Source organism: Chenopodium album, chromosome 14 (genome assembly GCF_948465745.1).
Source record: "Chenopodium album chromosome 14, dcCheAlbu1.1, whole genome shotgun sequence".
Lineage (NCBI taxonomy): Eukaryota > Viridiplantae > Streptophyta > Magnoliopsida > Caryophyllales > Amaranthaceae > Chenopodium > Chenopodium album.
This window is the reverse complement of record NC_137847.1, coordinates 9,488,690-9,504,630: the sequence shown is the minus strand read 5'-3', so window position 1 is coordinate 9,504,630 and position 15,941 is coordinate 9,488,690. Positions and strand designations below refer to the sequence as shown.

General features: G+C 31.2%; 2 protein-coding genes across 2 annotated transcripts; both read left to right on the top strand.

Moving 5' to 3' along the window:
* Positions 1-11,107: 11,107 nt before the first annotated feature.
* LOC145577745 (uncharacterized) lies at positions 11,108-12,470 on the top strand. The gene is made up of 2 exons (XM_081635202.1): positions 11,108-11,470; positions 11,973-12,470. The coding sequence occupies exons 1-2, from the start codon at positions 11,108-11,110 to the stop codon at positions 12,468-12,470; spliced, it is 861 nt and encodes a 286-aa protein (XP_081491328.1).
* A 1,538-nt stretch (positions 12,471-14,008) lies between these two features.
* Positions 14,009-14,652, top strand: LOC145578846 (auxin-binding protein ABP19a-like). The gene has a single exon (XM_081636145.1). The coding sequence runs from the start codon at positions 14,020-14,022 to the stop codon at positions 14,650-14,652; it is 633 nt and encodes a 210-aa protein (XP_081492271.1). The 5' UTR covers positions 14,009-14,019.
* Positions 14,653-15,941: the final 1,289 nt, after the last annotated feature.

Below are 15,941 nucleotides of genomic sequence, written 5' to 3'. Positions count from 1 at the left end.
GCCTTTGGTTGTCCCTTAATCGCGGTTGCCTTTTATGATCCGTGAACGGTTTACAAGTTCCTTAAAAACTTGTTGGCGGCTCCCTACTTTATTTGTCCGTAATCGTATACGTCAATTCCAACTTCCTATGAGTGCCAAGCATATTCACAACATGCTTAACGTAGGCACACTTCAAACGACGCCTACACAACCCTACAATAATCAGACTCTGCACTTGATTTGGATAGTGTAGGTTGTCGTTTAAAAGACCAGGAAGTCAAGTTGTCACTAAGAAAACACAATAACCTGAAGTAGATCGCCTGGTGTCGGGGCATCCCCCCTCCAATCCGCATCGGTATAAGAGACAAGTCTACCAATAGAAGACCTATACAAATGCAAACCATAAGACAAAGTACCTTGTAAATAGCGTATGATGCGTTTTAAAGCACCTATTTGCGCATTGCACAGATCATGCATGTGAATCCACACTTGTTGAACTGCATAAGAAATGTCTGGTAAAAGTGAGGTACTATAGAGCACCTGCAAGACTCCTATACTTAGTAGGATCCTCATATGGAGCATAATGAGAAGCACTAAGCTTTGACTTCGTGTCAACAGGTGTAGGGCAAGAGCTACAATTTGAAATGTCAATCCTGTCAATAATATAAGTAGCATACGGATTATGAGACAAGAACATATCATTAGCATTACGAGTCACAGCAATACCCAAAAAGAAGCTCAAAGGACCTAAATCCTTCATTGTAAACTCGGAACTCAATAGAGCCATGAACTATTTCCGCAAACGGTCAGAAGACGTTGTAAGAATGATATCATCAACATATAACTGTCTGACTCTTGTCGCGAAACCCATTGACGGATGCATATACACTGTCTCATTGAGATAACCATGTAGGAAAGCATTCTTAACATCCAACATTTAGATTGGCCAAGAGTGAGATATAACAATGCTAAGAACAGTACGAATAGTCACCGGTTTGACAACTAGACTGAAAGTCTCATCACAGTCATTACCTTGCTGCTAAGTCTAGCCATCACCTACAAGACGGGCCTTATACCTCTCAAAAGTACCATCAGATTTTCGTTTATTATGAAAAATCCACATAGAGCGAATAATTCACATTAGGAGGCCGGGGTACCAAATCCCACGAATAATTATCAATAAGAGCATTATATTCATTTAACATTGCACTTTTCGAATTAGGGTCACGAATAGCACTAACCGGGTCCTTTGGTATAGGATAAATGGTGGAAGTGGTTAACATTCCTCCCTTATCACTAGTTTAGTTTAGTTTTGTTAAGTTCATTACAGTTCAGTTTAGATCAATATAGTCCAAAAGAACATGACCTTAAATTTTAAATATTTTCTGCTTAGGACTATATAAAACATGGTCGGCACTGTAATCTTATGACTACTTATTAGCTCCGATGCTACAACTTCTGAGTGTATGTTATTGGTGAACTAAACATAACAAACTTAGGGAATGAGTGATATAACTTCATTATTGGTGATGGAAGGGGTGGATATGATAGACTAAAGTCATCTCACCTATTAAAAAATAATCTGATCCTAAAGTTTACTACTAACAAGTGACTAAGATAGTTAGGGATCGAATATAGGGTCGAATCCATAGGTGTCACGGGAATTATTTTGAATTAATATTTTTTTCAAGTAGGCTGATTCCCCGTCCGTAATGGTGTTTAGATAATGTCTAAACTAGACACATACACTTAAGTACTTCAAGCAACACACACAACAACAACAGATAACAAGCACACACAAGCATAAATCCCTTTCATTAATCTTATCGTAGCTAATAATACATCCTTACAATAGAGGTTTTTCTCGATCTAGAGCCTCTAGAGCTCTTTATCCAGCAAATAAATACTAACACCTATTTATAACTAGGCACAAGCATTACCGACCCAGTCAGCTAGGCATACCACTGCTTTAACTTCCTTGGATGTACTTGGACTTGTCCGTGCACATAGGCAGCTAGAGCCGGATGAACTTTTGTTCAAGTGGGATCCTTTGACCCCACTTGAACCTGGAAAAAAAATCTATAATAATTACTTTTATTTTGATCAAATAACCCCATTAAATTTATCAAATGTATTTTGACTACGTTAAATATTTTTTTCTGAATCCACCACTACACGTAGGGGAAGATCCACGTATAACATTACATAAGGTGACTACTGCTCAACCGCAATGCCCCTCTAATGCCAAGTCTCCTATAATTTCGAAGCCATGCATCAGTAAGAGGAGAGGGTTCTTATGGCTGTAATTTCCCTTACAAAGTTTGTGGGAGGCGAAGGAGGGCTATCGGTCAAACTATGCTTAAAATGGAATAACATTCTCAAAAGCTTGTGATGAGATCCGCATCTTAACATCCCCTCCATCTATCTGAAATTCTAGGTTTCATGATGTTAAGTTCAAGGTTTCATTGTGATAAGAGGACTTGATGTAATATCTCAAATAAACTCTTTAAGTACTTGATGCAAATGTTAGGAATGAGCATTGAAAGATATATACTACTCCATGATAGCTAGAGGGCCAAATAAAATTTAAAAAATGATATGGAAAGTCAAAATAACACCAAAACCAACTTACATTTGGATAGAATGATAGATATCTTGTTAACTAATAACACAAACCTTTTCATAAACAAGAGATTCTTACGCGCGCGGGGTATGGTCTGCCCTTTGAAGAAAATTCTTATTGGTGGCTTTCATGCCTTGTGCATATTTGCATAATATTTTATTATATCTGCTTGCATATAAGTGATAAAAGTGATAGATGTTGTGTATGTAGTTGTGCAATGATCGAAACTTTAGTAAATCTATTTTAATTTAGCAAGTGAACGGAAAAAAAATATCGAGTTCTAGATATATAAACGTCTATTAATACTACCTCCGTTAAATGTTATGTGCAACTTTGGAATATTATTTGTGAGATATAAAATATTCTTAAGTTGCACATAACATTTAATGGAGGTAGTAAATTTTTAATAAATTATTGAGATGAATTGAATAAATTAAACATGTTTATCACACGATTATATACTCCATAAATTTTATGTACTTATTGAGACAAATTAAATAAATTAAACAAATCATAAAATTATATATTCCATAATTTTTTGTACTCTATATATATTAAAATTAATTTGGAATACTTTGTATTAAATAGTGTTTATATTCCACATAAAAAAAAATAAAAAAACTATAAAATGGAGAGACTAAAAGATGTTTTAATTATTGAAATAAACACAATAATTAATCAATTTAGGGATTTCAAGAGATATTTTAAGACTTTTGAATTGAATTCAATTGGGGCAAATATGTAAAAGAACATTTTTAGGAATATAGATGTCTATAGACTTCACAAGAGCTTTCTTAAAATTTTTATAAGGTAAGGGAAAATGTGATGAATTTGCAATGAAAGCATGGAAAATTTGGATTATTTTTACCGTAATTCACTTAAGCCAGTTCTCTTCAGGTTATTTAAATAATATTCAGTAAAAATAATATAACCGCAATAAAAAATCAGTAACGACAAAAAACAAATATAATACTCCCTACATTTTGTAAGTGAAATATTTTGTTTTTTAGCATTATTCACCTAATCCATTGTTACTAATGTTAGTGATTAAGATATAAGAAAAATAATTAAATATAGTCTTTTGGAGTTGTGGGCATTTGTTGGAATCATCTCAATGAACAGTTTATTAATATCCAATTGTAATAATTTTTACTTATTGATAAACAAAGATATTATTGGTCAAAGTGTTGTATTGTATATGCATACGTGTATAGGAGAAACATTTAACTTAAGAAAAAAAAAGGAGGGAGTAAAGAATTAGTAAAAATAATTTTTAAAAAGTAAATATGATTCCAGTTCAATAAAAATAATTTAAATTCGCCAAAATTAATTTAATACTAGTTCAATAAAAATTAATTTCAGTTTAACGAAAATAAGGTGAAGTAAAGATGACCATGTTTGTACTGACCTAAAATTATTAAAGAAGAACTTAAATTATTTTTTTACTCAATATTAATTAGTTAAGGTGAAGTGAACAAAGCCTTTAAGGAGTGTTTTTTTATTCTTTAATATTTACAATAAAAGTGACTTTAAAAAAAATAAGTGGATGATGGGCTCTATAAAAAAAATTTGGCTTTACTTAGGTTCTATTCTCATCACTATGTACAATAATTCAGTAAAAATAATTTAGTTTAGATAACGATATTTTCATTTTAAGTAAAAATAATTTTATTTCAATAAAAATAAGTTAAAATTAGTAAGCTCAAAGAGTTAATGCAACAGTATTCGGTAAATATATGTTTTAATAATTAGTTAAAAATAATTTAAGATTAATATAAATAGCTAAGTTCAACAAAAGAAATTTAATTTCATTAAATTAATTTCATTTTGAAAAAAATAATTTAAGTTTAGTAAAAAAAAAAAAAAAAAAAAAAAAAAAAAAAAAAAAAAAAAAAAACAGGCGAGGAGAAAAAGACTTTAGGCCAATTAGGGTAATGAATTTACGAGAAATCAGGATTAATTATAGAATTGTGTTAACGGCAATAATACTAAAAAGGGTAATGCTACACATAGCGCTTAATGCTTCATATAAGCATTAAATACACTCTTAAAAATTGTATAAAATTAGGAATTCATGACAAAAATACGTGTAAATCAGTGTAAGTAGTGTGTTTTTGTCACAACTTCCTATATTTAATGCATATATGTAGCCCTAAAGGCTATGTATAATATTTTCTATATTAATATTATTATTACTACTATTATTAAATTTGATTCATTTCAGTTCAACTCGGATCCATTTAATAAAAAGGAACAAGGTCTAATCTGTTAAAAAATTATTGTAAGCTGATATAACTTTTACAGAGTATTTTATTACATTAAATTCTTTCAAAAATGATTACATTAAATATATTAGATAACATTTATTATATTTCAAAGAATTAAACACAAGACAAAAGGAAATTAGAAATTTGCTATTAATACAATGAAGATTATTTCCTTTATTTTCATACATTAAAGTCTTGATTCGCTATACCAAATAATTGTCAAGTCATATCTTATTTGGACCGTTAGATACATGCCACATAACAATTGAGACATCGTTTTATATTATTGCCTCAAAATGAGTCCAAAGTGGAGTTGATAGGCTATTTTATTATTTAATTTGTTATATTTTATACTTTCTAAAGAGATTCAATAAATACTTAGGTCTTGTTCTCTTCATCTTAAAAATAAATATTTTATAAAAAAAATTCATTTCAGTAAAAGTAAATTTTTTTAGTAAGAATAATTTTAATTTGATAAAAATCATAACTTAGTGCAAGTGGAGTTAATAAATGTTGCAAAGGAATTGAATTAGAATAAGAGAAAATCAATTAAAAAATAGCAAATATTACAATTCCAATTTCTTGAGTCCAAAATAAATTGTTTACATCGAGATGTTTTTTCATTAATATTAGAGCTAGGTAGGGAAGTATATAGAAGAATGATTAATTAATTAATTAAAGGTAGGTACCGTTTACTAATTAATGTTGTGACTCATATCATAGTCAAATATAAAAAGTCTATCATTTCTCTCTCCTCAATTAAGTATCAAAGTTTATATGACCTTAGTTTTGATACTTTTATTTCACAAGTTTGAAGAGAAGTCAAAGGAGATTATTTTAAAGTAAGTGCCATCTAATTTATTCAAAGAATTATATATATGTTGTTTCTTTATTATAAATAGTACCTTTGTTCTTTTTTTTAGTTCTTTACTCCAATCGTTGAGACAATTCACCAACTTTACTTTTGATCACCATTTGTAATTCATATACATACATTTATAAGATAAAATTAATTCATTTGAGATCGTTTGAATTTGTCTCAATATATGTTTTTAACAATTGATAAAAGCTATACCTGATTATATGTAGATCTACATGTAACCAGGTACAAGAACTATGTATGATGCTTTCAAAATAATTATATGCTTTTATAATTACGTGTATGTTTTTATGCTTTTATTCGTTTTTCATGTTGTCTTTGTGCTATAATTTACATTCAATGTCCTGCTATAACAACATTTGTGCTTTTATTTTAATGTTTTGTGTTACTATAAAGAAAAATTAAAACCAATCTAATTGCATTTTTAACAATACAAATTAAAGGGTAAACAACTTATAGATAAGTGTTGTACAAAGCACTCATACAAAACATGATTTTTTTTTTAATTAAAAAAAAAACAAAAACATCATTTTATCTATTGAATTCTATTAGCTTGTCAATGTAAAAACAGTTTAAATCATCTCTCTAAAAAAATAAAATAAAATAAAAAAAATAAAAAAAAAAGAGCTTGGTTGATAGATAAACAAAAAAGAGGTGGTGAAATCTAACTTTTTGTGGGTGGTTAAATATAATAAACGATAAAATGGATGGTTAAATCAAAATAGGATGTTTTGAAGGGTGGTAAAATACAATTATTTAATCCAATAATTAATTAGTGTTCTAAAAATTAGAATATGAACTATTTAAGGATTACAATTTACAAATGTATATTTGTGGATCGTATGTAATAATGTATCAAAAAATCAACATACATTTTTTATGATGGACTTCAATTTATGTAGAAGTGTTTAGGTCTTGTTTGGCAAAATTAGCGGTAGCAGGTAGTTTTTAGCAATTGAGTAACGAGTTGTTGTTAAGGTAGCGAGTAGCTGCAATTAGTAGAGGGTAGAGGTTAGCTGTCAAAATAACGGTTGATAGTATGAGTGTTTGGCAAAAGTAGCGGTTGCAATACTAAAATAAATCAAAATTCATATAAATAGTGTTTAAAAAGTAATAAAAATTTGTCAAAAGCTACCCGCTACTTCTAAATGCTACTTTTAACATTTGAAAAAAGCTTCCTAAATGCTACCTTTATCACTAACTGCTATTAAAACCGCTACCTTGCCAAACATTCTAAAACTTTTTGTAGTAGTGTTTTGATTGGTCAAAACGCTAACCGCTACCTCAATCGCTACCACCAAACAGGACCTTAAACTGTGAATTGTGAATTTTTGTTGATCGTATTGGATCATTTGGATAGGTATCAATATCATGGTTAATATCAAGTCAGATTTTGTCTTGATTTAGGTTATAATTCGGAGATATATACTCAAGTTTGGTTTAGTGTTACGTATTTTATCCATTTTATTTTTTTCTACTTTGTTTTTGTTCCTAAAATAATTTGGTCCTATGTAATATATCCTAATGTACAAAAACATATCCTAATGTACATCTATCTTATCAGATTTAGATTTTTTTTTTTTTTTAAAAAAAAAAAATGTACCACATACTATCTTGCTTGATTTTGATTTATTTTTAACAATATATATTACGGAGCAAAATTCTTATATTATACAGCTTTTCAGTCTCCACATTTTTCATATACATACATTTTTATTCCCAATTCATTAGCATTAATAAAAGTAGCATAAATCGATATGGTCACGTGTGGTTGGTAATGACATACCTTGAATAATGTATTCCACACGTGATGTTTTCTCTTTGCAGTATTTATTTGTTGCGATCCAATTTTAAGTTTACAAAATCTTTATTTAATACTTTCTCTGTTTTTTATACTTGTAACACACCTTTTATTACGCTTCTCGATGAGGTGATTAAAATAAGTAAACGAATGAATTAAGCTATGAAATTTAAACCGTAGCAACTTATCTCTTTGTTCTTATAGGTGTTAAAATTTCGTAAATAAGTTTATCTGTTTACTTAGTCTAATATCTTCCTTAACATGCGTGCCAAAGGGGTGTGTTGCAACTAATTAAAAACGGAGGAAGTACTTATTAGATTTGTGGCGGCGGAGACTTCTTGAGTCTATAAACTCACGTAATTTCTTTGTTTTTTTTGTACGTAAGTTGAAATTACTATCAAAGCATCATGATGGTTTACAAAATTACTCGCAAAGCTGGAAGACTTGCAAAAAGATCTCCAGTCAAAAATGATGGAAATGTCAATGACTTATTCCCTCAAGGTCTGGTCCCAAGGAGAAAGAGGTCCAAAAGGAACATGGTTCGGAATACAAAATGGATTTCCAAGTACGTAGCAAAAGATGAGGAACCAAGTGAAGTTGAGATTGTGGAAGTTGAAACTGAGCAATCAAATCCTCATCTCTGGGCAACTCAAATCATGATTCCTGGTCCAATTCCGGACATAGAGAGTATCACATCGGATGATAGTCTCTTTAAAAATCTCATTAAAGACATTATCGGATGATACTCTCTTAGAATATCTCTTTGAAGACATGCCTTAGCTTCTTCATCTTAATGCTTTGCATTCGAATAATTGTCGTATGAACTTTTTGTGATTCGTCGTTATTCCGTTTTATGATGCTCTTAATATATTTTGATTATGTCCATTATCCTTATGCCGGGTATGTCCAAACCCTCATGATTATAAAATGCAAGTCTTTTTACTTGGTCAAACCTTTATTTTGCTTTACACACACTCAAACATGCAATTGGTTGAAAAATCACTTATATTCTACGGCCCTGTTTGGTTAGGCTGAAAACCATTTCCAGGAAAATTATTTTCCTCATTTTACGTTGTTTGGTTTGGGCCGGATAGAAAAAGGAAAATTTGGGCTGAAAAACTATTTTCCTTGTACAAGAAAACGTTTTCCCCCAAATTAGAAGGGAAGCCGTGTTTTCAGATTTTCACCCTCCTTCCATCTTCCCCCTTCTCCTTACGCTGCTAGCTACGAACTCAGGTAGATCTTCCTCACTCAATTTTTTTTTACAAATTTGGTAATATTCTCTCTCTTCTTGTCTTGATTATTAATCTAGGGTTTAATTTGATTTAAAATTCGATTGTTTTTGGGTATTTCTTGTACATATTTTGATTATTCGATTGTATTTTTTTTTACAAATTCGATTGTTTTTGGGTATTTTTTGTACATATTCGATGGTTATAATTTGTTGTTAGATTCATTCTACTTGCTGCAAATTTTATTTTCTTCATATATTTTACATGTTTTTATCATGCCCACAAAGTGTTTGATAAAATGCCTCACCTAAAATTTGTTTTATTTTGATGATTTTTTTGAAGATTGTAAGCTAGTATGATGTCGGATCAAGGGGTAGCATCTCAAAATTCACTTCAGGTATATAATACATCTCTAATGGTCTGATTTTACTTGCTTCATTATGTAGAGAATGTAAGAAAATTTCTGTCATATTCTTCTGGAATCTGGTAATACTCATTAGTATGTTACCATATTGTAGAATAAATCTATAACACATTCACATGCATGTTGTTTCAGTAAAATAAACAAATTAATTAATACCAACATGTTTATTGAAATTCTATCTGCAATGTGCATTTGTGATGTACATAGATCCAAGTAGTCATCTGACCTTCAATGTACTTGGTAGAATATAGTCATATTGCACTTCTGAATGTGTCTGATGAAATGATCAATTAGTACCCATCCTCAATTGCATTAGAAAAAGCACATTTGTTCTCTGGTTAGCCAAATCTAATCTTATTTCAGATTTTTTTGAGCCAAATCCAATCTGATTTCAGATTTTTTTGAGTACCCAGCTGGTTTAATTTTGTAATTATTGAGATAATTTGCTATTTTTGTATATGTTATGGCTTATTATATAATTTGTTGTATGTGTTATTGTAGATGACCCATGAAATGAAATGCATGATTCTTGGTTCTGTGGCAGCTATAATTGCTTCTGTTCTTTCTCTTGTTGAAGAGTATAGGTTAAGGAATAAAAGGCCTAGAATAATTAGGCAACCTTATGTGAATAGAGATAGTTTGAGGGAGGCAAATATCAATAGTATTTTACATTGTGGTGACACTCATTGTCTAGGACAAATTCGTATGAGGCCTACTGCATTTTATAGCCTGTGTAATATTCTAGTTGAAAGAGGACTTTTGCGGGAAAGTGTTCGGATGAGTGTTAAGGAGCAAGTAATTATATTTTTACACTTATTGGGGCATAATGTAAGGTTTCGTGTGATTGGGGGAAGATTTTTTCGGTCAACATGGACCGTACACTACTATTTTCATATTGTACTTCAAGCTATCCTTCGATTGTATCCAGAGGTAGTGAAACCACCAACAACTTCAATTCAACCAGAAATTCAAAACAACCCTAGGTTCTTTCCATGGTTTGAGGATTTCATAGGGGCTATAGATGGAACACATGTGCGTGCCTCCGTTCCCATTGAGATACAAGATAGATTTCGTGGTAGAAAGGGCGGAACAACGCAAAATGTGCTAGCTGCTGTTGATTTTGATGCCAAGTTCACATATGTTCTAGCTGGCTGGGAGGGTTCTGCACATGATTCAAGGGTCCTTAATGATGCGCTAAGTAGGGGTTTCAAAATTCCATAAGGTAGTTGTCTCTTTTTTGGTAGTTGGCTAGTTGCAAACTGAAGATAAATTGATTATAATATGCATTTTTATTTTTGTGTGCAGGGAAGTATTATCTTGCAGATGCGGGTTTTGGTAGTCGCAAAGGTCTTATGCCTCCATACAGGAGAACCCGTTATCACTTGAAAGAATTTACAAACAATCCTCCAGAAAATGAACGGGAGTTATTCAACCTTCGACACTCTTCAATTAGAATGGTTGTAGAGAGGGCGTTTGGAATTCTAAAGGCGAGGTTTCGTGTTTTGGATGCTGAGCCTTTTTGGTCATTTAAAACCCAGGTTGATGTGGTTTTAGCATGTTGTGTGATACACAACTTCCTTAGGGGTGTGGATCCTAATGACCAGATAACTAGAGAGGTAGACTTGGAGATGGATTCACATGATACAAGAACATTGCTTACTCGAAGGAAAATGCGAGAAGAAACAAATGAGTGCATTAATAAAAGAAATGCCATAGCATTAGCCATGTGGACTGCATACAAAAGGCCTCAAACAACCTGAGTTTTTCTATTTATTTCCTATTGTAATGGGTTACACTAATGATTTGAAGTAGAAATTGCAAAGATGTTTATATTCTCCTTAATTACATGAACTTTTATTTTGGTGAATGTATATGAAATGATTAGATATTCTTGATAATTCATGTGGTTTGCATATGAGAAGCATGTGTATCTACAATTGCAGGTGAAGAATGAAGAAAAAAAAGGGAATTTTCGTTGGTCAAAACAAATGTCCAAGGAGTTGCTGGCATTTCTTGCAGAAGAAGTGAGAAAGGGAAATAGGCCAAATAACACTTTCAGAACAAGCTCATTTGTTGCTGCTGCAAAAAATATATCAGAAAAATTTAAAACTTCCTGCACGGCTGACCATGTTGAGAACCACATGAGGACGGTGAAAGCTAATTGGGCAATCATATCGAAAGTTCGTGGTAACTCTGGATTTGGGTGGAATGACACTGTGAAGATGGTAACAGCATCTCCTAATGCTTACAATAACTATGTTCAGGTATCTTAACTTTTCACTAGCTTTTTACATGCTATAAATTATTATGGTGTGTATAGAAAAACAACTCAGAGAAGAGTTTTCCAAATCAGTTTGTGATATTTATTCTGTTTGTATTCTTACATGCTTAGGTATTTGGGGTTTTTTTTTTGGATAGATAATCACTTTTTCAAACTTTTGGCTATATATGACAAGGGAGCAGGGCTAGATATCTGGAATCTGGTCCACTGGTATTACATAGCTAGATATAAGCAGATTATTCTTGATTCAACCTACTAGATCTGTGCATTACATAGCTGTCAAATACTCTGGCCTGTTTCATAATTATAAGTGTGATATCTAATTGCTGCAATTTTGTAGAGAATAAGTTGTTTATAGTACGTATGGTAGATGGTTGGGTAGTGACGTATAGTAGATGGTCTTATAATTATGCTTTCATAGTCATGGTTGCTTTATATTACATTGTTTCAAGTATTTCACTGATATTTTCTCCTTTTATATACAGGAAAATCCTTCTCATGAGAAATATCTCAACCGAAAAATTGATATGTATGAAGAAATAGCAATCGTGGCTGGTAAAGACATGGCTCGTGGAGACTTTTCTAAGAGTTTTGCTGATATTGAACTTAACAATGAGAGTGGACAAGGGCAGCCTACAAGTATGGCAGAAGATGGGACATCAAAATCAGATAATGCCACTTCTTCAGAGCCAAGACAACATCGTAAGAGGACTCGAGGTGAAGATGACACTTGTGACTTGCAACAAATATCTAATCAACTAGGAGAAGTGGTTAGTGCTCTGAAAAAATTCTCAAACAACCAACTTGATGTGGAGAAACTTTATGAAGAGATAATGAAGATGGATGATTTTGAAGAAGCAGTTCGTGATGCCGCATTTGACCACTTAGTTGAGCGGGAGATGCTTGCCAAAGCTTTTTTGACAAAGAGCAAAACTCTCCGAAGAGTTTGGATCCGAAACTTTATAAATTCCCTTAATCGTTAAAATTAGAATGAGTATGTTTTAAACTTCATAGCTTTGTTGCTGCTACTTTGTACTAGTCTACAACATTTTATCTTACTTATATAATTTTATCATGCTAATGTTTACCCTTTTATTTCTAAATTGCAAAAAATATTTACAAAAATAAATTCAAAGTTATCCCTTAAAAAAAAAAAAACAAATTCAAAGTTAGCTTAGAAAAAGTTCGAAGATTATTATAGTATTAGTAGTACGGTATGAGAAAGAACTGATAAGATCTTCCATATAAATAATATTGGAAAGACAAAGAATAAATTTTTTTTAAAAAAAAATGTTGATTTTCTATTGAACCAAACGACGGAAAATGCTTAAAAAGAAAAATCAGTTTACATGTAACCAAATAAGGGAAATGTGTAGGAAATTACATTTTCTTATGAAAAAGGTTTTTCATGGAAAATCATTTTCCATTGAAAACATTTTACACCCAACCAAACAGGGCCTTCATGTAAGTTGTCTTACATTAAAAAAAATATCAAAAGAAAAAAAAAATCACCTTATGAACAACTGAAGTTACTCCCAAGCCAATGTTAGACTCTCAGAGACTATAATAGGCTTGTAACCATGTATTCCAAGTCAATTTGATATTTAGATTTCCAGATGACTTTGTTCTCTGTAGTAACTATTGAGCACATGGCCAAAACTTGCCCGAGTTATCTATTAATTAGTTTTTAGATGTGATGATGTGAGTGAAGTTTAACTTAATTTATTCTTTGTTTTTTTTTTCTTTTTCTTTTTTTGTTATTGTTTCGTTTAACACTAGATAAAATTGACTTGTGATAGATTCTAGTTAGATAAAACACTTTCTTCTTATCTAAAAAAATAAAAGTATATACGAAAGAAATCTGGTTAAATGTAATTTTTTTTTTTTTTAACATCAGTATCTTGACAATTTCCTTTAATTGATCAAATCAACTTTTTTTTTTATTTTTATTTTTTTATATTGCAATTAACTTAGTCTAACTATCTAGCTGTATTTGTTCACTACTAATTATTTTCAAGAAATTCTTTTGCTTATATATGGAGGATGGCCTGACCAATACCAGATCTTTGTAAAGATCGTTCAAAGTTTGAATAATTGAAACTTTCATCCAATCATTAAGAAGTTATATCTTGTTGATAACATTTTTTTTTTTTTTTTTTTTGGAAACAATTTTAAATAACTTTGTTTATGCAAGATCATTTAGATGAATTATGGTGATTGATTTCCTGTTACATAATTCATTCATTTTTCATCTCTATTGAACATTAATCCAACGACGGAAATCCACGTAAGCCATGACAGTAGCTCATATCACATTGAATTACCATATAAATAAAAAAAATAAAAAATAAAAAAAACCTTCTATTGAAAACTTCCACCAAATTGCACGTACTAGATCTATTTATAGAGCATTAACTTCATAGTTTAAGGCAACACTACTAAACCAAGAGAAAAAAAATTTATAAACAAAACACTATCCATCTATTGTTAATCCAATAACCTACCTTTTTTGGCTTTTTATATACTTCAAACATGGAGATTCTCAAATTTGTCCTATACATTTCTCTCTTTGTTTCTCTATCGTCTGCTACTAGTGTTGTTGATTTTTGTGTTGCAGACTATAATTTTCCAGGTACGCCAGTCGGTTTTCCTTGTAGGAATCCGGCAAACTTAACAGCAGATGACTTTGTTTTCTCTGGTTTGGGTGTTGCGGGCAACACATCAAACATCTTTGGTGTAGCTGTGACATTTGCAATCGATTTGACTTTTCCCGCTTTAAATGGGTTAGGCCTTTCCATGTCGCGGTTAGACATTGGTGTGGGTGGAGTTGTCCCAATCCACTCGCACAGGGTATCAGAACTTATCCTTGTGATTGAAGGAGAGATACTTGCGGGTTTTATAGATTCAAACGATCAAGTATATTATAAAACATTAACCAAGGGGGATATTATGATCTTCCCTCAATCATTACTTCACTTCCAAGTTAATGTTGGTAAAACTCCCGCTCTTGCCTTTGTTAGCCTGAACAGTGCAAGCCCTAATTTTCAAACTACTACCACTTCCCTCTTTGCCAATGACTTACCTACAGACGTGATTGAGAAGATTACTTTACTTGATTCTACACAAGCAAAGAAGTTGAAGAGCATCTTTGGTGGCACTAATTGAATGTTCTCTATTGATGTGTTGTGTACATAAATATGTTCCCGTATAAGTTATATATATTGCCAACCATGTAAAAACGTACGTGGAATTATATGTATGATTCTGTAAAATAGAAAAAAAAAAATATCCCGACAAGTATTCATTGTTGTATTATTGCCTTATTGGCCATATTGGGCGTCGGTTTAATGATTCCATGTTTAGCATTCAACAAACTATGATCTATAATACTCTTTTTTTTCCTTTGTTTAATGATTCCATGTATAGCCCGTTTTGATCAACCGACACTTTGGCATAGGGTGCGCGGTAGTTTTTTTCCTTGTTTATTCTACCTTAATTGGAACAGTATATTTATTTGCATGTACAGGTAAAAGTATACATGTATATTCCACTAATTGTTTTCCTTGTTGTATCCTAGCATTTATAAAATAGATGATTCTGAGAGTGATATATACTAGCATATAAAGTTATGAGTTAAAAGAATTGATTTATACTAGCATATAAAATTATATGTTATTGTTGTTGTTGTTGTTAGGGAAGCTAGATTTAACTTTAATACTCCCTCCGTCCTTTTATTAGAAGCCTATTTCTAATATTTATTACTCACATAATAAAGAGAAATAAGATTCTAATAAAGGGACGGAGGGAGTAACTAGTATGGTTACATGACAACATCGGTTGAGTCGGGGTATATATAGTACTTCTCAAAAAGCTTTACATCCCATGAGCAAAAGTATTAGTTCCAACAGCCAAGCAAATGTAACATTGACGCATTGTTATAAATGTTATAAAAATAGTGCTTTGAATAATCATAGAATAAGATAAAAATGTTGCAAATGACTTGAATTGCTACTAAAATCGCTTGACAAGTACTATCACCTATATAATCAATGGAATCGTTCAGCATCAAGAAAATCAAGATTATTACGCGATTCAGCAATTCTAAATTAATTTATTAATATAAAGTCATACGGCATCTATTATTTCAATTTTGAAAGTGATGTATATAAATTTTTACCTTGTTTCTACCCTTATTTGGAATAGTACATTTATTTGCATGTACAAGTAAAAATAAACATGTTGTATACTCCATCTTAAAAAACTTCTATTTTGTTAATTTTAATTATTCTTTTTCCTCCTTTTCCTCTTTCCTCTTTCAGTCTTTCCTCTCTCTTCTCATTATAAACCCTTATCTTCATCTGTTAATCACTTCATCACTTCTTGCTAGTGCTTGAATTCAAGGCTCAAAAATCATTATAAATGAAAAAAATTGGCTTTAGATAGGAAAGTTTGAC